This window comes from Saccoglossus kowalevskii, chromosome 1 (genome assembly GCF_978046115.1).
Source record: "Saccoglossus kowalevskii chromosome 1, keSacKowa6.1, whole genome shotgun sequence".
NCBI classification, from domain to species: domain Eukaryota; kingdom Metazoa; phylum Hemichordata; class Enteropneusta; family Harrimaniidae; genus Saccoglossus; species Saccoglossus kowalevskii.
The window spans coordinates 18,013,447-18,037,042 of NC_140641.1; the positions used below are offsets into that span (position 1 = coordinate 18,013,447).

General features: G+C 33.1%; 1 protein-coding gene across 2 annotated transcripts; it reads right to left on the reverse strand.

Moving 5' to 3' along the window:
• Positions 1-583: 583 nt before the first annotated feature.
• Positions 584-23,428, reverse strand: LOC100368292 (UDP-glucuronic acid decarboxylase 1-like). 2 transcript variants are annotated; one of them, XM_002737601.4, is made up of 13 exons: positions 23,171-23,428; positions 17,159-17,198; positions 16,439-16,487; positions 16,232-16,275; positions 14,017-14,089; positions 12,984-13,164; positions 12,044-12,208; positions 9,421-9,542; positions 8,968-9,131; positions 5,266-5,326; positions 4,347-4,404; positions 4,063-4,169; positions 584-2,921 (listed from the first exon to the last, which is right to left on the reverse strand). In XM_002737601.4, exons 1-13 carry the CDS (start codon positions 23,256-23,258, stop codon positions 2,823-2,825), a joined length of 1,251 nt encoding a protein of 416 aa, XP_002737647.2. In that variant the 5' UTR covers positions 23,259-23,428; the 3' UTR covers positions 584-2,822. The 2 variants fall into 2 exon arrangements, with proteins under 2 accessions (XP_002737647.2, XP_085355869.1); XM_085499743.1 differs by lacking the exon at positions 584-2,921 and adding an exon at positions 3,215-3,244.
• Between the last annotated feature and the right edge of the window lie 168 nt (positions 23,429-23,596).

A 23,596-nucleotide genomic window follows, 5' to 3' on the forward strand; every position in this document is an offset into this window, starting at 1 on the left:
GTCACTTCTATACCAGGATGCGAGACCTGGGTCACTTTTATATCAGGATGTATGACCTGGGTCACTTCTATACCAGGATGTACATGTATGACCTGGGTCACTTCTATACCAGGATGTATGACCTGGGTCACTTCTATACCAGGATGTACATGCATGACCTGGGTCACTTCTATACCGGGATGTACATGTATGACCTGGGTCACTTCTATACCAGGATGTACATGCATGACCTGGGTCACTTCTATACCAGGATGCGAGACCTGGGTCACTTTTATACCAGGATGTATGACCTGGGTCACTTCTATACCAGGATGTACATGCATGACCTGGGTCACTTCTATACCAGGATGCATGACCTGGGTCACTTTTATACCAGGATGTATGACCTGGGTCACTTTTATACCAGGATGTATGACCTGGGTCACTTTTATACCAGGGTGTATGACCTGGGTCACTTTTATACCAGGATGTACCTGGTCAATTCACTACTGGGATGTATAATCTGTTCACCTCAGTACCAGTGACTGTTTTACTTTTATTATGATTACTTAGCACCATAAAATACAATGATGTATTCATAATATCAGTTACATAACATCAACACATTTATTTACGATAAATACGGGTTAAAATGGTAAAGGCTGAAAAGAGGTAGTACAAGTAATTTTCATTTCAATATAGAAAAATATAGAAAAAGGTTTAACAACAAACTATGCAACCACAAACCTTTGAACTGCAAATAATTTATTCAAGATTTCAAAAAAATAAATCCATCAATGGAAGCTTAAAAAGAATTTGTGTGCTGTTGTTTTTGGAAGCATGAAATAGACACATGGCATATTTAAATTTAATCAAAAATGTAGTATTAGCTTATTAAAATTGTCGGCTACCATTTAAACTTATCACCGAATTTCCCCAACTGTTATATTTTATGCTGTTCAAATAAACCAGAAAAAAATGTATGGTTACAGAATTACTTTTTGCAACAAATTTGTCAAACACTCATAAAAATGGGTTATTTTCGAGCCATTTGCCATTGATTGATTAGGTCATATAATTGTTGTTTAGGTTTATATAGTGAAAAGATAATATGTAATTAAACAGTTTTAGATGTATACTTGATGGTTAATCCAAATTATTGGGAAAATTAGGAAAAATACTATTTTTTTTTTAATGAAATAATGCTTTTGCAGCATTTTTTGCATGTTTTCCGACTGGTTTTCTCAACAACAAAAAATTTGTGTCTGAAAGTCAACGACTGATGCCTGAATCAATAATTATATACCACCTCGAAAACAAATAAATGTGATAAACTTTTTGATTTTTTTGACCTTTGCTCTGAAATAAGAATTTAACAGAATTAAAGTTAATAATACAAACTGAAATGTTATGACAAAAGATAAAAACTATTGTACATCTATGGTTTGTGGTCTGTGGATTATCCTAGATATCTTATTTCAAACTATTGTACATCTATGGTTTGTGGTCTGTGGATTATCCTAGATATCTTATTTCAAACTATTGTACATCTATGGTTTGTGGTCTGTGGATTATCCTAGATATCTTATTTCAAACTGTTAATTGTTTCTTGAGATATGTGTGGAACATTTGGAAAACAAAAGTGGCTAATGTGAATTTCCGAGATGTGATGATTGGTTATTCAGATATCTGCAATACGTATATACATATATATATATATACAGATAGACAGACAGACAGACATGGTAATCAAAAAGACTCCTGTTGAGTGCTTTGCACAGAGTGGTAGAATATTCCAATGAATTTGAGAGAAAAAAAATCATGATTATATTTAAAGTCATTATTGTAAACCAGAGGAACCAATGCAGCAGATTTTTAATTTGCAAACATTAAGAAAGTTACTTAGTAACATCATTCTATGTTTTGCGGCAGTGACTAAAAGTGGTTAAACATTCCTGCAATATTTCCAGCTGCAAGCAAAATTGTTTAGCATTTTGCAAGCCTATCAAGACTTCAAGATTGTTTTGCTTGTTACAAGGAAAAATATGTTTCGTAAATGACTTGTAAAATATGAATGAAAAGAGTAAATAAAACAAAATAACAAAATTAATTTACATCTTTTTGACACCAAGCTCAGGTTAATCTATACAAAAATTACATTAGTCACATCAATGCAAACGAACAATTTCATTGGAATTGAGTCGCTAGCATCCATCTAACCATAATCTGGTTTTAACAAAATCACAGCTGAATTAAATAGCAGGAAAGATCTTGATCTGAATCGTGGATAACACTAGAAAAGAGGATAGATCTTTAAACTGCATCCAGTGCCATTCCAGTGTGCCTAGCTTACTCTCACTAAACTGCATCCGGTGCGATCCAGTGTATCCAGCTTACTCTCACTAAACTGCATCCGGTGCGATCCATTGTCTCCAGCCTATTCACACTAAACTGCAAAAGGTGTTATCCAGCCTACTCTCACTAAACTGCATCCGGTGCCAACCAGTGTATTTAGCATACTCTCACTCTCAGGTGCCACTGTTTTCACTAATCTAAAATAATTTGAAGAATTTCTATGACTTCAACACCCAGTGTCTATGTCATCCAGTGTTGGTATTGCCTTGACCACATGAATTGCCAAAGACTCATTACATTCTGTGATGAATGAAAATGACCCAACCATATAAGGTAAAATGACTCATACATAATTACCATATAAAAATAACGGCTTGTAAAATAACATAACAAGTTGAAAATATTTGAAGACTCAATTAAAACTTACGCAAAGTATTTTTTTATCTTTATCTGTTTTTTTATAAAAAAAAAATTCTTCAGTCAAATTTCTATGACACAGGCACCGGCTTTGGTTTCCGGCGATGACTGTTTGCTAATTCTTCACTAAAATATGCAATAGTTTGATTGATGCCAACTGACAATGGGACCTGCAAAAAAACAAAATTATCTATACACTTATTGCATGCGCAGGCTTATGTATGAATGACATGCTTCTCAGAACACTAACTATATTTCTAATATTAGAAGTGAATGTTCATATAAATAGATCTCACACACTACATGTACAATTGTAAAGGCCATATTCCGAACTGAAAGACTGTTGGAAAGCAATTCAGTTGCATATTGTATGTCTTAAATAATAATGGTTAATGACCACATCAGCCCACCAAATTCCATATGCGTTTTCTCATAAATTATAACGGTTAATGACATCCAACAAAATTCCATATGTGGATTAAACAGCAATGCTCTAAAGCAAAAGAATAATTCCAAATTTAAAATTGTAAATACTGAATCCATGCAGTAAATAAACATCATAAAAATAAATGAAGCAATGCATACTATTTTTTTTTTACATGATGCCATACTTGCTTTCTAAAGCCACAGTGTCTAGCATCTTGACAGCAAAAAACATCAATGCCATAGTTACAGGTACTAACACGGAGTATCGACAGAGGTACATTACTTGGGGTTTGCAACGCGCATAGTACTGTATGGTGACATCATGCCAAGATCCCATTCAAGTCTCATCTCGTTGATAGCAAGACTGATGCTACAACCTTCTGACATGACATAGGCAGTTTGTAATAAAACAATAAAACATGTATTACCACATTCATAGTGAAAAAATGTAATACATCGAAAATGTACAGAAAATATAGTTATCGTAATCTGTCATATCGTGAGCAGCTATTTTGATTCACCTGGACATCCCAGTATCCTAGTTACCTCGGGCATGTGCATTCGCATTTTTCTGAGTTGGAACGCTTATGCGAGAGCGAGATTGAAACGGGATCTTGGTATCATGTCATCGTAGTTGCAAACCCCAAGTAATGTACCTCTGGTATCGATAATTGACTGCGATAATTTTTACCACCTAAATGTTGGTGCAACATTTTGTCTAATTTTTGGTATTTTCTCTGTTTTTGATAATTTTGAACCAAATGAACATAATTTCATAACAGCTACAAATCATGATCAAAATTTTTGAAAAAAATAAGGTTTTATTTTGTGGAAGGTGACAAAAAGTCATCTTTGATGCTCAAACGATCAGGAGATAATTCTTACCTGTGGCTCCCAATTAAGAAGTTTTTTAGCTTTACGTATATCAGGTTTTCTTCTCTGTGGGTCATCTTCAGTCGCTGCTACATGAGTTATGGGACTTTTTGTGTTAGCTGATTATAAACAACACAAAAGTAAATCAATACAATGTTTGCGAATTGTCATGACAACATAATACAAAAAAAAGCACTGCAAAGTCATCACTGAACTGTGAAGGTCATTTAAAACTAGGCAAACTATATACACTAATACAGAAACCATAGCAGACAAAAATTATTACTTGTACTTACAAACTGTAGCTTTTATGATCTCTGCAAATTCCTGAATGGTATGTTCTTCTGGATTCCCCTAAAATGTGATTAAACAGTGAACATACTGGTATCATTCCCCGTGAACAAATTTTTTTCCTCTTAATACAAAGTAAATCTATTTGCAGTTTTATGCATATTAATCAATTATTTTACATAAAATTAGCATAATGTACATGTTTTTTGTTGTGTTACTTCCATATCTGAGGATTCTGTGAATATCTGTGGTGGGTTTGGTGAGCCTCATATCTGTTTCCAATAGAGAGTAGAAGTTCACCCCCCCCCCCCACCACCACCACCACCACCAACACCACCATAAACTATTATATATAAAAGTACATGTATGTGCACAAGTATGTTTCTTGGGATCTCAGAAAAATGTTTCCTGGAAATAAATTAGTCTTAATGAAATTTTGTTTAGGTCACTCTTAAAATTATAAAAATGGCACACATTTCTAGCAGCAGTAAAATGGAATCATTTGTATATGTGAGTTGATTTCCATTATTGAATTCCAAAACTAATGTATTTTCATTGCAAGCAATGTGCACCACTTGCATTACAATGGGGCAAGACAAACAAATGCTTCTTAAAAAACAGCATTTTGAAAAGTGACAAATTTATCAATCCTTTTTGGTATGAAATCTGACATAGATGCTGGGAGACTGCTAGTATCTTTGTTTACTAAAGGTGCTTTGCCCCCATGTGACCTACACTCATAGACGTGACCGCCTGTAAAAATGTATATGCTCACCAATGAAGCATAAATAATTTTGATTATAACCATTATAAATCGGCGAGAATAATATCTAGATTCACCAAATGAAAAACAAGTCTAAGTTACTTGCTCCTAGTCTGAAACTTTTTACAAAAGTGAATAGACTGATTAGACAAATTTCTTACCAAATTTACTGGTGACGAGACATTACTATTCATCAAGGAAATCAAACCATCTACCAAATCACTGCAAATATAAAGATTATTATTAATCAAATTATACTTACAACTTATGTACATAGATTGTAATAGTAGAAAATTCAATTGCATAATATCCATTTTATGTGGATTTTTTAGTATTGATATGCCCAACTTTGAAGTCGCTTAGAAAGATTGAAAAAATCTGCAAGCAATTGAAATTCAAGCTAACCTACATTGGGTGTCATATGGGTGGTAATATTGCACAATATCCATTTTATGTGGATTTGTTAGTATTGATATGCCCTACTTCGAGGTTGCTAAGAAACATTTTATCCATTTTATGTGGACTGTTTGGTATTGATATACCCTACTGCAAAGTCGCTTAGCAAGTTTGATAAAATCTGCAAGCAATATTATGCAAGCAGTATTTCGCAGTGACTCATAAAATGCGAAAAACTATCTAAAACAATTAATTTAAGATACAAAAAAGTGATTTATTCTTTGCTTCGGGAGTTGCCTAAGGGAAATTTGCATATTTTTATTCACAGGTTATTGGTTGGTATTTTGAGTTGATTCATTTTGTTTCTATAAAGCTTGAAATAAAGAATGAAAATTAAATTTGTATTTTTATACTTTAATTCACAATATCTTCTATTCACGGTTTAATCATAATTAATAACTATCAATTTATGTATTTTTGAGGACTGGACAATTGTATCCAAGAAATTTCCCTAATTGTCATCATGCAAAGTTAATCTATTCAATCAGACATCAAAGAAGTACCAGGGAATATTTCACACATTGTATGCCATGAAAACTGGCTTCTGACTTTTTTATCTGCAGAACAATATATATATATATATACACATATACATATACATATCTTTGTGCTACCTGAATGGGAAGGTGTCTAAATGAGTATTATTATATATCTATTACTGTAAGTTTTGGCGTTTTCAAAATGCAATAAAGTATTTTTCAATAACTATGCAACAACTTCATCTCATAGGCAGATCAACATAAACACACACAAACAAATTTTTTCATCCTAAAATATATATTTGTATTCAAAATAGAAGACAAAAAATGATAGACAAGTTATCTCCCAGTGATGGTTAAAGCAGGGGAGTCGTCACCTGCGAATGGGGCAAACGGCCATAGCATGTAGTGACGATCCCTCAGTTTTAAAAAAAGATGCGTACATATATGCTTATTAACAATATACTAGGATGTATTTCCTCATGTGCTTCAGTATTTTGTTCATTTGTCATAGATTACGTTCACTTCTACTGGAGATGTGTTTAGTTCCATGATTCCACTCAGTTTCTAAGATTAATTATATATTGTTTGCCATTGGGTTAAAGTCCTTCAGTAGTCATGTAGCACATGTTCAAATTTTTCACAAAAGTATTTTACACGGGACAACTAGGCATGACAACTAGCACTCTAACCATTTGTTCTATAATTAAATCAGCCTGTTAGTTAGACCTTTGATGATGGTAATGTACATAACGCTTACAAGCATTATTTTTTGTGAAAATTAGTGAAATCAGGATTATAATTTGTCACAGCTTCTAAGTGTTGATGAAATTTGGCAGTCCCTCCACCAAGAGCACCTTGACATACCTTGATCATTATCGTTTATGAGATTATTTTATTCATTTTCAACATCGATGACAAGAATTTTCTAGATGTTATAGTTTTCAACACCTTTCCATATCTTGCTTGTGATATCAAAATCAAAATATTGTAGAATTTTTTCAAATCAAAATTTACCTCTCTTATTTCAGCTGCTTACATAATAATTGTGTTTACTGGGCTTCAACTAAGAATAAAATAAGTTCAGCCAGATTAGCTATTAAATGCAACATTATTTTTCCCTGTGCTATTTCAAACTTGTTCAGCTAATTTACAAATGTAGAGAAATGAAAAGTCACAAATTTGACAGAAAATTGATAAAATGTGCATACACTTTATATAAAGCAATATGTTTTTTCTGATGTTTAATTTATATTTTACTTTGGTAATGACATGTTTTATAAATGATAACAGAATAATTCAAGGTTTAAAATCCCACAATTGGGGATGTAAGTGACACATTTTATTATATCGCCATTGGCAACTTGCAAAGATTTAGCGGAATGTTCAATAATGCATTCAAATTTATTAAGCATGTTACTAAACCATAGAGTAGGATATCAAAGCAATATCCATAAAGTGAATGCTATATCACAAATTATTCTATCCCATTTAAACATCAATGTAACGTTCTTATAAATATGAGATGACAAAACAGCTTGCAGTACCATGATGTAAAGGTCACTGAACTTTAATATCATAACACTGTATAATACTTGGAATGCAACACCATATGAATCCCAAGTATAACATTATTGCCATATGGTACATGGTTACCATGGCAATATATGATAATCCACAAAATTACCACTGAACCGAGTAAACAAGTCAATTCAAGCGCCCCCTTGAAGTACTGAATAATAATTAAAACTTTTTTTTTTACCATTTACAACTCGGTCAAATTAATCAAGTAAGAAAGCAAAATAATATTAGCACACCAGAAATTAGCGCTCTTTCTAATGAAAGCTTTTAAGTACATCAAATGTATTTCCATTTTACCCCCCCCCCCCATGCTAACAATATCCTGCCTGGGGAGAACGTGAATGAATGAATGAATGAATGAATGAAGTTTATTTCACTATAAACATATATACATATAATAATATTTAAATAAATGTGATATATAAACAGATGAGTAAATAAAATTGAGTAAATAAGTCTATAATTTGAATTTTTTATAATTGAAAGAACTGTTGTGTGCTGGATGCAAAGAATGAAGGAACAAGACAAATATTTGAAATTTACAATTAGCTTGTTAAACAAGAAAACATAATTATAACAAAAGAACTAAAGTTGATGGTACATCAGTGATAAAAAAATTATTAATTATTATGCAAATTAGCAAGTGAAAAAAAATCCTTTGTTAGCTGTGTACGGTAGGAATCTACACAGAAATGAAAATACCCAGAATTTATTCTTTTTGTAGTAATTTATATTCTCGGGCAATATAAAGATATTGACTTTGAAAAAGTTAGGGGTAACCAGTGGATAGTGACCTTTTGTCAGTATCATATAATGCTTTTATCATAGTTTCTTATGGCAGAGATATTATGCCATACTTGTAGGCTGGTGACATGTGTAAGAATAATATATTGTTGAATTATTTAAAAAAAAGGATGTTAAAAAAGTGTCAAAAAGTTGTTCTAATAATAGTATTATTGAAAATATTAGGACAAGTTTCTCAAAATACATCACTGTAACACACAAAATAATGTTACTTCATGATGTCCTAGGACATTACATGTAGCTCCATGATTTGACATAATAAACCAATTAACATACAATATATGAACAATTTTCACAAAAATTTATGAGTACCGCAAAATCTGTATTAGAACCCGCATCCCTAATAGAAGTCGCACCCATTCTTTTTGAATAATTGAGAACTAAAAATTCATCATTTCTCATATATGTAGGTGCTCTAATAGAAGCCACATCCCCTCTATTGCATTGTACCATTTTAATAGAAGCCGCGGTTTCTAATACAGATTTTACAGTCGGCTTCTACTTCAATATGTATGATGACAAGATTACTTATTGTTTACCCACCTGACATATTGAAATGAGCGTGTCTGTGTACCTGTTCCAAATATAGTGATTGGTTCATTCTGTAAAGCTTGGAGTATGAAATTACTAACAACGCGGCCATCATTCATGTGCATTCGGGGACCAAACGTGTTGAAGATCCTGGCAACTCTCACTTCGACATTTTCCTGTTGAAAACAACGAATAATATTAACAAACATGGAATTTAATGTTCAGTGGCTTATTTTTGCAACTTTGGAAAAAAAAAAAAACTTATTTTATTATAATATTGTACCATATTGTATACAAAGATGCACACAGAGGGAAAACAGAAAAGTATGCACCTGGGCAGTATTGGATCACATGGCCCTACATGTACATGTAAGGCGATGTATATATTTTATAATATAAAATATATTTTATGGAAATCAATGAGGATAAAAAAAACAATTTCAACTAATTAGAAAGCAACATTACCTGTTTATGATATGCATAACACATAGCCTCAGCAATTCTCTTGCCCTCATCGTAACATGCCCTAGGACCAATGGGATTAACATGGCCCCAATAATCCTCATTCTGCGGATGTACCTCAGGATCTATAAAAGTGAGTACCAATGTCCTAACTGATCCACAACATTATATTACAGTGGGGTTCAATATGTTTATTGTTTGTGATCATTCCAAGCATTTTCAAATTACTGTTCTTTAAAGGGATTAGCTAACACAATTATAGTATGGAGTTTTTAACTATAGTATGGAGTTTTTAACTATAGTATGGAGTTTTTAACTATAGTATGGAGTTTTTAACTATAGTATGGAGTTTTTAACTATATTATGGAGTTTTTAACTATAGTATGGAGTTCTTAACTATATTATGGAGTTTTTAACTATAGTATGGAGTTTTTAACTATAGTATGGAGTTTTTAACTATAGTATGGAGTTTTTCACTATATTATGGAGTTTTTAACTATAGTATGGAGTTTTTAACTATAGTATGGAGTTTTTAACTATATTATGGAGTTTTTAACTATATTATGGAGTTTTTAACTATAGTATGGAGTTTTTCACTATAATATGGAGTTTTTAACTATAGTATGGAGTTTTTAACTATATTATGTAGTTTTTAACTATAGTATGGAGTTTTTAACTATAGTATGGAGATTTTAACTATAGTATGGAGTTCTTAACTATATTATGGAGTTTTTAACTATAGTATGGAGTTTTTAACTATAGTATGGAGTTTTTAACTATAGTATGGAGTTTTTCACTATATTATGGAGTTTTTAACTATAGTATGGAGTTTTTAACTATAGTATGGAGTTTTTAACTATATTATGGAGTTTTTAACTATAGTATGGAGTTTTTAACTATAGTATGGAGTTTTTAACTATAGTATGGAGTTTTTAACTATAATATGGAGTTTTTAACTATAGTTTGTAGTTTTTCACTATATTATAGAGTTTTTAACTATAGTATGGAGTTTTTAACTACAATATGGAGCTTTTAACTATAGTATGGAGTTTTTAACTATAGTATGGAGTTTTTAACTATAGTATGGAGTTTTTTTAACTATAGTATGGAGTTTTTAACTATAGTATGGTGTCACGAAAATGGTGCAAACATTTGAAAGTGTTTTTGAATGCATTCCAGTTTATTGGCCGCATGTCTGCAAGTAATTGCAAGGTACCTATGTAGAAAATTTGATTCTGCTCAGAAGACTGAGATTTTGCTCACACAGGCTGAAATGAGAAAATGAATATGCAAATTATCTGCCTAAAGGGGCAAGTCTTGTTCCATATGGGACTCATACATGTAGCAATGAACACAATGTATGTTAAAGCGGGGGAGTCGTCACCTGGGCATGGGTCAGATGGCCATAGCATGTCACTGTTTACAAACAACAAGCGTCTATCCATGAGCCTTTGCATTTTTAGTGCGTGTTGTTATCGTCGCTTGGGACTTGGGTGACGACCCTCCCGCTTTAAATATACTCGTCTGTTAGTTTATGTGAAATGCAAACACACACTGGCAGACAACCACCACCTCTTAATATGTATATTCTGGCATTTTTTGTAGGTTCAGATTTATTATCAATGAGAATTGCTCAATTATTTCCTCCCCTGATATAGTTGACAGAGAGAGTAAAAAACAGGGAAAAAATAAAGGATGAGTTACCTCAAGTGGTTCCCCGTACAAATCCTATTCTACAATGTTTTCCCAACCCTACTTGTCATTGAAACAAAGCTGTACATTACAGCGAGCAGCTGTAATTTGTCAGGTATGATTTCACATATGTGCTGTAACTGAACTTAAAGTAATTGAGTTGAAAATGCATCATGGTGAAATTTCACTAATTATACCTAATGCCTTGCAATTTTTTAAAGCATTGCAAGAAACAAATACACGAATATCTTTACAACTAATTTTCCTATTTTTACCTAGCAACAACAGTGATAGACTAATTTTGTGGATGACTCAAAATCCTGAATATGCTATTACCAGAATAAAGCCAGTCAATATGTGATTCATAACACAGATTCTGATATTCATCTTGAATCAATCACAAAAATTATTTCGCACCATTTACAATGTAATCCACATATTCTAGACACTTGATGAACAGTCATCAACACAATTCAATTCCTAATTACAATAATATTAGTCATTCGTATCTCGTATTTCAGCATAGGTGCATACAGTGTTTGGTTCAAATTATGTGTTTGATGCCTCCAATAGGAGTGCCAAGTTCAGGATCAGTTTCACAATGTACAAGGATTTCAAAAAAATATTTGATCGTGTTCTTAGTTCGTTGTGAATCCTTGTTGGATAATAGCTCAGCCAATTCCTTGCCTGCTGAAGGTAGGAATTTCCCCAACAGACTAGCTTTTGATATCTCAGTGAGCACACATGTAAATTTATAAAATTGACGCCACTTTTGGAAGACAGATTATTTCCAACATATGACGATGATAGCGTAATTCTATATCAGGTCATGTGAACATGTAATGACAAAACATGGAACAGATTTTTGATATGGTGAATTACAATTTATAATACATGAAAAACTAAAGCCTGTAAATAGAACTGTACTACTCACCTCCGTATACTTCCGATGTGGATGCTAAAAGCAATCTGGCTCGAACTCTTTTGGCTAATCCTAGCATATTTAATGTTCCAATGGAATTAGTTTTGATTGTTTTTATTGGGTTATACATATAGTGTGGTGGGGAAGCTGGAGAGGCAAGGTGATAGATTTGATCCACTGAAAAAAAGTTAATAGAAAAATAGTTTATATTGCATTTCTAACGAAGAGCAACAAACATCTAGTTATAAAGAGAGTACTTGTAGCTAAATTTCTAGTTATAGAACATTTACATGGTGCCCACTTTCTGTTGTCTCATTATACTGGTAGTGCTTTTATTTAAAATTTTCATAAAATGATCAATACCAAAAAATATTTCCACTTAAAATTTGTTTTGCATGAAGACTGAAAATAAAATGGAAATACTTATTCGCTATTGGCATATTTCAAATCAATTGTCAACTGTGTAAATTGTCAACCCTTCTGTATATTCATGTCACGTCATAACAAATCAACACTGACTTTATTGACCTTAGCTGTCACATTAACTCTTTGAGTGCCATTGTCAATCAATTGTCAATCATCTACAAAATGATTGTGTATAGTCTTTACCTTCATCATAAAATGTTGATAAAAATTGACAAACCTTTTGATCAAAAGCTGAAAGCAATAACTTTGTATGGTCCAAAATGATGATGAAATTTAGTGACAAATATACAAAATGTGAAAATATAATTTGCACTGAATTTCAGACAGAAAAAATATCTGGCAGTCAAAGAGTTAAATTTTTACTAGATGGTAGATATTGACTGAAGTCATAAACCTTTAGGTTTTCCTTTGACCGAGATTTCTCTCAAAGACAACAATTTTGTAATGTCAGACTATGGTGTTAGAGCATGTTCAGTACCATCAAATCATACACAGAAAGTCCATACATTTAATTCTTATAATGTACCTTCAATTAGTAAAGGCTCTACCACATCATGGTTGATGAGCTCAAAGTTTTCATGCCCAACCCAGTGTTCCACATTTCTCTTTCTTCCTGTGAAGAAGTTGTCCACAACAGTGACTTCATGGCCTTCTTTCATCAAGCGATCTACGAGATGAGAACCAACAAAACCAGCTCCACCAGTAATCTAGAGGAAATAAATATCAACGAATTAATCTTTTTCCTAATCATGGTCACGATACCAGTATGATTCAATCCATATTTTATAATCAAATTTACTTGTTTGAGGCGAGGAGAAGGAAGGCGATGACTAACTTTAAATTGAGAGCTATGACTACTGTAAAATCTGTATTAGAAGCCGCGGCTTCTATTAAAATGGTACAATGCAACAGAGGGGATGCGGCTTCTATTAGAGCATCTACACATATGAGAAATGATGAATTTTTGGTTCTCAATTATTCAAATAGAATGGATGCGACTTCTATTAGGGATGCGGCTTCTAATACAGATTTTACGGTAGTAGAAATACGTTGATTGTGATGATATTTAGCAGAACTTTTTATAGTTGATTGGAGAATATTTTTAATCATTGTTGTATCTGTACTTATTTATTCACAACTTCAATGGGGTACTTGTTTTAGCTTTAAATTGTATGGCTCCCGAATCAAAGAACATTAATAATAATAATATTTTTATTATAATGAAATGTCAATAAATCACAGGAAGAGATTATTTAATATATACTGTGAACTGATTCATTATTGCTACAAGGGAATTTTACAATTTGTGGCTGACAAACTGTCCAAGGACACCACAGAAATTTTCAATGTACAAAATTTCACGACTTTCACTGAATCATGAAATTTACGAAAACTTGCCTCTTGCAAAAATAATTCATAAGCAGTGTACTACAGCGACTAACGAAATGAGACATGCATTCTTGGTACTACACATAGTGTTCAATATCAGTGGGTCCCATGCAACGCATACATCACACTATATTTCTTGTTTATCCATGATTTAAAATGTGACTACATACCAATATACGCTTTCGATCTTTTTCCATCAAAAACGGCACATCTGGGTATATTTTCCGGGTACTGAAATAAGCACTGTAATAACATAACAAAGTGTGTTATACCCAATGTTATACATGTAAAGCAAATGAGTAAACAGAAGAATTTTTGACCTATAAAATCTTGGTTAACATTCAGTGGCCATTTCTGTTCATACGTTACAGTTGTTTATATTGATCTTAAAATTCGCAACTATTTATGCCGGATTTACTAACCATTGGATCACCATTAGAGGGCGTTGTTTTCCCCTAGAGACTTCGTTCATACATATTACATCTTATGGTTAAACACGGAACTCTGGTTTGAGATGAGCCCTCTGATTCTGAGAAAATCGGGCCGGGATCAACAATTTATTAATTAATCCCTTCCCACATGTTTTTCAACATTGTTTTCAATAGCCGGGTAAAATTTACTCTGGCCTGATCCCGATCATGATTTGCTACACATGTGAACACCCTATACATGTAAGTACATGTACATGTACATGTGACCAAACCAACTACATTTTGTACATAAAGAAAGAAACCAAATACAAAGTACAAAACAAAGTATCCTCATTATATTACAGTGCCCCCTTGCTAAGTCGCGCCTCGATAAGTCGCGATTCGGCTAAGTCGCCGTACTTTGATGGCTCCCAAAATTTCTATTGTGTTTTGACAGCAGTTTTGAAGTACAAAGACTGATGTTTCGTGGCATAGTGTTTTTAACTAACCGTTAAAGAGACAACTTAACACCTACTGTCCGTCAATTGCTGAGATTCAATGGGTGACGGCGGCCTTACTCAAGGTGTCAACACAGATGTCGAGTAGTGACCGTAAGTGCTTCTTGGCCAGTCCCATTTTGGTATACCTCTATAAAACTCGCTACAATGAGTTGAATTCATTATCTGATCTCTATTTCTCAACTGAGCAGCATGTCAAAGCCAAAGCTATCCAATCTGTTCGTAGCCATAAACTCACAGCGATCGACCATGTCAAGAAGAGGTGAAACCAAGTTAAGGATGCGGTAGAGTTATCATGCTCTAAAAGGTAAGAAATTTGTTTCATGGGGAAAAGCATTTTGAAGCATAGCAAATTATATATTTGCACGTGATCGAGCAGTGGGTGAGCCCACTATTCGTGGGTGGGTAAAAAATGAAGAGTAAATTTGTTTTCAAAGTTTACCAAGAGGCGGGACTGAACAGAAAAACGTGCAATGACATCGATAAACCTGTTTACATTTCTTCAGGAACGGTCTGCCGGAACTCCACTCTCTGGTCCCATCACCCAATGCAAAGCACGCAACTCAGATACGATGTTTTTGAATTTGAGGCCAGTTCAGGGTGGTTCTTGCGATGGCAAAGAAGACACGCTATACACGCGTATACACGCAAGGCGAAGCTCGATCTGCGAACATGGACGCTGTTTTTCCCGAAAAAACTGAGAGAAATTATCTATGAAGGTGGTTATTTTGAAGAACAAGTTTATAATTGCGATGAAACTGGTTCATTTTGGAAGATGTTACCGTCGAAGTCGCAAGCAAAAGCAAACGACCCACATACTATCGGACACAAACAAAATAAACAACGCATCACTGCAGTGTTTACAGCAAACATAGTCATGATTTTATTCGAATACTGCTTGACACATATGATGATACATCAATTAACTAAACCGAGGGTTTATACATTTGTATGTGCTTTTTATATGTTTTTAAATGCACGACCTCGATAAGTCGTGGTTTTTGCTTGGATCCCGACACCAGCGACTTTTATGGCTCACTCTATACTGTGGTCTGCAGGTCATAGTGTGCGTACAACTCAGAAAAAATAACATGACATGGGGGGGGGGGCAGATTTTTTTTTCGTTGGACATCATTTGCTAAATGCACTAATTACTTGACAAAACCCACGTGTAAAAATGTTTAAAGTTGGTGAAAATTCTGCATGTATTATAAACAAGGATACCACAAACTATAGATTCAGACAGTTTGTGATAGCAGCAGTCTCTGCTACATGTCTTGTTTATATTACTGCAATAATATTATTATTGATATTTCTTTATACGAAACAGTGTACATAATGGTACATGTATATTTGCTGTGTAATAATCGCTGTGTTGTTTACTGTAATTGACAAGTACAATAGGCGAGTAGACAGACTGCTGCTAGTACAGTATTCATATGTAAATAAAACTATACCTTTTTTCTAACTGCAGTAATCTTTGTTCAATTGGTATTACAGCCTACAAAAACAATTGAAATATGATGTACTTATATTATTTAGTGCAAAATAAAAATTTTATGAATATAAATCATATAAATATATCATTCCAATCAATACAAAAAAACAACAGTTTTTTGTATTATACATGTATCAACAGAAAATAATATAAAGTGGGAATTTACCTCATCTAATTCATTCCTTATATCAAAAATAACGTCCTCTTTTTTAAGTCTGTAATAATAATGATAAAACATTGTGGGTAGAAGTGTTCAACAATCAGATCTCTATATACATGTAAGTACTCAATACAAAATATGGTATGCGTTTACATTACCGTATGTGGAAATACATGTATAGCAGGTACTGTAAAAAACTCTATTTTCGCTAATTTCGCTGAAGGAATGATTCAGTAACAATAAAATTCAGCAAATATACTTTTTTTCCTACATTTTACATTCAACTCATCAGAAATCAGTGAAAGTAAATTTCACACAAACACCAGAAAAATCTTTTCAGCGAAAATTAATTTCAGCAACTAAAAATAAAGTACTTTACAGTATGTGATTATGTATTTGGTATATTAATAAGTGGTTAGAGGAAATTAATACTTGTACATAAAATTAGCATAAATCTATGCATAATGGTGATATCACATCAAGGTATTGCATCATACTGTAAATCGTTAAATTTTTGCTGCTAGAATTTTTCACAATTTGATAATCAGTGTCGTAGGAACCCAAATAAAATTTGTTTCTCATGAAATTAAATCAGTTTTCAATATTATCTAGTAGGTAAAGTCAGTGTTGTGCAACTGTATTCCAGAAAATCATCATTGAATAATAATTTGAATATGGATATTAACATGTAGGTTCACAGAGTGACACATTCTCATCACCACTTACCTTTCTTCTTCTTTATCTTCTCCTGCTCCCCAGCAACACACTATGTAACGTAAATAAACAAAGTATGTGTAAAACACTAGCACTGGTGATTTCTCTTGCATATCATATTTTTGTCACAGTTTTCGTATTCAATGGGTAATGCTTATTTATCCTTTTCTGTGTCTCCACTTGTATGTAATTATGGCAGTACATCAATATATACAGCATTTTGTTGTAAACTTTTTCCCGAAAATTAATTTGTAGCTTACGTTTTTCTTTATAAAAAAAATGGGATGTGCTCTTTTTAAACTGAGGCATGTGATTACCAGAAATATGAATATTTTTGGGAAGCCTTAAACAATACAATCTCTACACTGTTTTACAATACAAAGGTTTCACACTGAAATACCGTCCAAAAAATCATCAACTTTTACAATCAAATTGAGATTGTAGAAAAATAAACATGAACAGACTGAGATCCTACTTTGAAAAATGCAGAAATGCTTGATTTTATTGGATATTTAGCACAAAAATAGGCACCATTTGGCCATCGCATCATGAAACCTATAATTGTGTACATGTCTGTATCCCAAGAAGAATGATGTACATGCATGTGTGAAATTTGAATCTGATTGGTGTAGGCATATCTGTGATACAGGTGGGACACGTATGCACAAGTACATTTCTTTAACTTATTTCTTTTTGAAAGTATTTTATTAGTAATGTATTGTAATTCCCCATTGTTTACTTGATAGTCATTGATATTCAAGCAGGGGGATGGTAGGAAAACTCGCTTTGAAAAGGATTCTTTTAAGAATGTCACTGCAAGCATTTTTGATTCCCTCTATTAAGGTAGAAGCTTACTCATAAATGAAAATATCCAGAATTTATTCATTTTGCAATAAATTTCACTTCAGAGCAATATAAGGATATTGTTTTAAAAAAAAGTTTGGGGTCATAGGCCTAATTTTCGAGAAAATGATGGTTGTATTTCAGTGGATAGTTGCTATTTTGGAAGTATTCCAACATATTACCATATGTTCTTATGGCAGGGATATTATGCCATATTTTAAATTGTAAGCTGGTGACATGGGCTGAAGAAATAATATATTGGTAATGATGGGGGTGCTATTTGTTGTCTTGAATAATTTCAAAAATTTGGGGTTTATGAAGCGCCGAAAAATTTTTCTTTACTGTTGTGTTCTATGGAATTGATACAATTGTACTATCAGCTTATTTATCCATAAGGTGCTTAGTGCAAGCTCAGTGGTAACAGCATGGAGGTAAACTGGAATTACAAAAATACCTGTAAAAAATAAAACACTCAGTGTGCGAGACCCATACTGTTTCAAGAATAAGTTAAAGCAGACATGCACAAGAAATTGACAATCATATGGGGTTATCCATTCATTTTCCTTGCTAGCTGACACTGTTATTTTTATTCAGATATTTGTAGAAGCTTTAAGCAGGCAAGTGTGTTTAGGTAGAAGCCTATTCCTAATTTTTGAGATAATTGGTCATAAATTGCCCGACAATGTTCATTGGATTATTGTGTATTTTTATGTACAGTCATGGAGTTATTGTCACATGGCACAATAAAATAGCATGTTTAGTGTGTGTTACAGTGACATGTTTTGAGTAACTTTTTTTTTGAGTAACTATTTTAGAACAATTCATCCATTACTGACATAAACATAAATGTGCAGAATTTGAACAAATTGGAGTAAAACTCATCATTATGCTGATACTAAAAACATATTCAAAAATAAGACAGGATGCCTATATTGATATATTTATACATGTACATGTACAAATGCAGGTCAGCTCACATCAGTACATACTGGAGAGTGCTCAAAATAATATAATCTGTTGAGTATCATTTACATGCTGTTCGTTGTACCAATATTAGGGTTGTTTCTGAACAGAGTCAGCTGGTGAGGTTGTGTGTACATGTACGAATGTGCATTAAAAAAAGATAACAATTTGGGAAACATATTTAAGTGAGGACCTTTTTTTTGGAAAAAAATAAAGATGAGAATCTGGGTGATAATCTTTATTTTGCCCAAAAACATGTTCTCGACTAAACTGCCATTTCTTAAATTTTATAATTTTCATATTAGCCGACTGTGTGCCAAAATTATGAACCAATATCCTAAAATAAATCATATCAGTTGATGATATTACATGTACATTGTTTTAGCCAAAAATCCAACCAGCATAGCTAAAACAATAAGCAATAGATACATGTACATTAATAATCATATTTTTCAGATTTATGTAACTAATTTAGACAATAAACTAATTTATTAAACAATATGTTTTTCTGATGTTCAATTTATCTTTCCACGTTTTAAATGTTGGAAATTTTCTCAAAACGATTACTAATTTCCCTTATCAATTGTTGGCCAAAGTTACATAATTTGTTGTAGCCAGAGCAAAGAGAAAGTCATTGGTGACTGGCAAAATATGATAAAATAATATAATAAATATAACAGTGCAAACCCTGGAATTCGGTGAATAAATCCCATGGCAAGTACAAAGTGGATAGTAAATATTACCTAATGGATTTTTTTCCCCATAAAAAAGCAATGGTACCGGTATATCCAAAAAATACAATTCTTTTTGATTGAATCCAGACGCTTGCCTTTAGTTCATATATGTATACATATTGATCAGTGAGACATTATTAAAAAAAACATATGGAAACACTTTGAAAAAATGGGTCTCAATTGTGAAACTACTGGGTAGCACTTATTAATTTGCAAACAAACATCTGTCAATAGAAATGGTTTCCATATTTAAAGTCACTCGCTAGGCTTGATATTAGCAGTAGTCCAAGGCACAGAGACTGACAGTTCATGTGCCAGGGCTACCATTTTCCAAAATTAGCAGCCCGACTGGACTACCAGTACTACAAATTTTTAAATAAATAAAATAAATAAATAAATAAATAAATAAATGGAATGGAATGTCCTACACAAAGTGATTTGGTTATTTCCATGTACTAGTACTTATAATTGTGAGCATGGCTTCAAGAACTAAACCACTGACATATTGTTTGGCTATCAGTTTTTGCAATCAGTAGCCAACTCAGGATCCGTAGAAGAAATTTTTTTATTTTTAGCCCTGTCACCAGTAGATTAGTGTTTATGTGCAAGGACCTATCAACTCTCAGTTTTGGTTTCTGTACTCTATGTAATGTAGCCAAGTTAATTCCTTCTGGATGAATTTTACATGGTTTAATAATAGGTTTTTTTTTATTATAATTAGTTCATTTTTGCATTAATATTGTTTGCACCAAGCTCAAAATTGAATGAATTTGTGTTTTTATTGTGACAGTACAAAATAATGGAACCCCAATATTGTAGTACAAATGTATGAGACACTGTTTTCCTAATCATAATATAGCTTCACTGCAATAATTCCGTTCCATTATTTCTTGCGATCACAGTATCAGTGTATTAGGTTTTCAACCTTAATAATACACCAATACTATGACCCCTCTAGGTAACTATAAGTGTCCTTAGAAGGGGCACAATTAAATTGGAGAGTGCTGGAAGGTAGGGGTAAGGGTTAGAATTACGATTAGGGAGTGGGGTTGCAAAAGGAACTCTTTCCAATATGTAGTAGTGATTCCCTGAATCAAAAGGGATGCAACATCTACATTAATTGATAGCTATCAACTTTTATTTTCGATGCCATTTGGAGTCGCACGTTTGTGTTATGCAAGTCTATGGGAAGAACCATAGGTCTTCTGTGTCGATAAAAATCCTAATATTTAATAATAAAAAATTTAATGACACCAAATGTATCTGAAATGACTAAAATACCACCACAAAGACTAAAGACTGACACAAGAAGACCTATGGACCCACAGCTAATTAATTGATTAAATTACTAAAATAAACAAACCTATTTATGAACTATTGCTACGTTCACACAACAGATTTTATCGGAGCCCTACGACTCGAGCCAGCAAAAATGTATACGTGTTCGGCCCAAGCCAAGTTTGGCTCCAATAAACCCTCTGGGTTAAGCCCCGACATGGCCCACCCGTGTATACACATCAGAGCCCTACTATCGGAGCCCAAATCACGCACTCAATCGTCTTCTTCAAGTAACCTCTCATTTCAATTATGGCGGAGACAAAATCTTTTGTTATTTCACGCAATTACCAGCTTCACGAAGAGGTACGCGCCCTAATATCTATTTTGCAGAGTAAAGAATTACTGCAATAGATTGAAACAGAAAAAATGGTGTACGAAATTATGAGACAAAAACTTGAAAGTGTGACTGAACAGATCCAATGGAAACTTTTTAAAGACACCAAAGTTAAAAATAGTTGAATTGATCACGGTACAGTGATGTGTTCCTAGTAGGTTTAGACTCTTCCGAGTAGTTAAGATATCACAACAGTTGAATACTGTAAAATGACTAATTTTCACTGGGTTTAAATTTCACTGATTTACCATTTCAGGCATATTCAGTGGGTTTTAAATTCACGGTTTCGTCATTTAGATAATGTGTTCTATGCTAAATTTTACATATTCACTGGGTTTTAATTTAGCGCATTTTCCAGTCAGCGAAATAAGCTAAATTAAAACCCAGTGAATAATTACCCCCTTTACAGTAATTACAAAATGGTAATTTTGCATGACAATAACTTAAGTAAATCGGCTACATGTAGCTACATGGAGATACTACATGTAATACCTAAATCATAATACCAGTGCATTGGCTTTTCTACCTCCATGCTCAGACTTGTGACTGTCTCCTTTTTTTTCTCCCAGCTCAACAGCATCGTGCCATGTAAAGAAACAACACAAGCACAACACCAAAATTGTTTTCAGTTCTGTTTTTTCACACTAATTATTGAGAGCACTGTTCCGGTCGGCTCTGATCGAACTGAATCAAACTCTGGCAGATCTCGGCTCTCGTTTGGCTCCCGACTGTGTAAACGCATTGGAGATAATCTCCTGTTAATCCGTGGAAGGAGCAGTAGTTCGTCTCCGATAGAATGCTGCCATGTGAACATAGCATATATATATATTAATTTTTATCTTCAATTACCAGTAATATTTCTGTCTTACTGTATACAGTAATATTACTGTATCTTTATGATAAGTATAGTTTTAGTTTTTAGAATAGTTTGTTATACCTTTATTACATTTGTATTCACCTAAATTGAATTTCTTTCAATATGGTTGTAATAAAGAATTATCTTATCTTATCTTATATAATTATAAACACTGATTCAAAAATTTCCAATGCAAAACAAGCACTCAACAGAAAAAAATAAATTAAGAGCATACAGTAACTGTAAAAATAAATTTTGAAAAAATCATGACAGACATTGATAATATTGAACTGCGCGAACAGCTAAGCAAATTTAGATTAGTGAATAACAATTTAAAAATAGAATCTGGCAAGCACACAAAAACAAAAATACCAGTTGAAAACAGAATGTGTGACCTATGTAATACAGAAGAAATCGGAGATGAATGTTATATAACAATGTCATGTCTAAAATATGAACAACATCGAAAGTCTCTAGTTGAAGATATGACCAAAGTGAAACGCATAAATAACTTCAGCAAACTGTCATTTCATAGTCAATTTATTACTATAACGAGACTTCGCAGTACAGACCAATACAGTACAATTCATTTAACCCTTCCTTAAAATAAGACCGCAGCACGTCATAATAGGAGTATAAATGTAGATATAATATATTTTCGTATGTTTAATTGTCAGTGAATCTTGTAATTTGTAAATGTAACTTTGTAACTTGTGTCCATTCTACCTTCTCTTGTATCTTGTAGTTTTTAGTGACCTTACTGCTGTACTTTCTAAAGTCAGTGTTGTGTCAATAAATAAATGTGAATATTTAGGTGTTTTTAGTTTCAAAAACAAACAACAAGGTAATATGCCTTGCACGCAACGTCGATAATCGCGCATCAGCGATAAAGAAGCGTTTGCCATAGTTCAATGGTTCGTAACACTCGCTCAGCTCAAAACGGTTCCAACACTTACCTATCATAATAGTTGCTGCTATAACGAGTATAACTCCGAGTTTAAATTTTCTTCCTGGCATTTTCAATGCTATAACGTTGAATTTCATTCCTCGACCTATGCCAACCCGGGATAAATTACGTCAAAACTGTCTCCCTAATCATTTCGAAACATGTAAACTGAAAGATCACGGAAGTAGTGTAATACGATAGAGAAACTCATGCGCCATGCGCGCATGTGCAATGACCTCGCAATTAATTATTGCATTCGGTCTGCGTATTCTTGTGTCGAGTCATCTGATTGGCCAGCTATTCCTGTACCGGAGTCAACTTAATGTGAATATCATTAAATTCGACATTTGTTTTGCCAATATATTCATTATTTCTCATGACAAAATACTTTTTAGTCACAAGGACACCATTTAGTGATTATGGCTACTCGCCTACT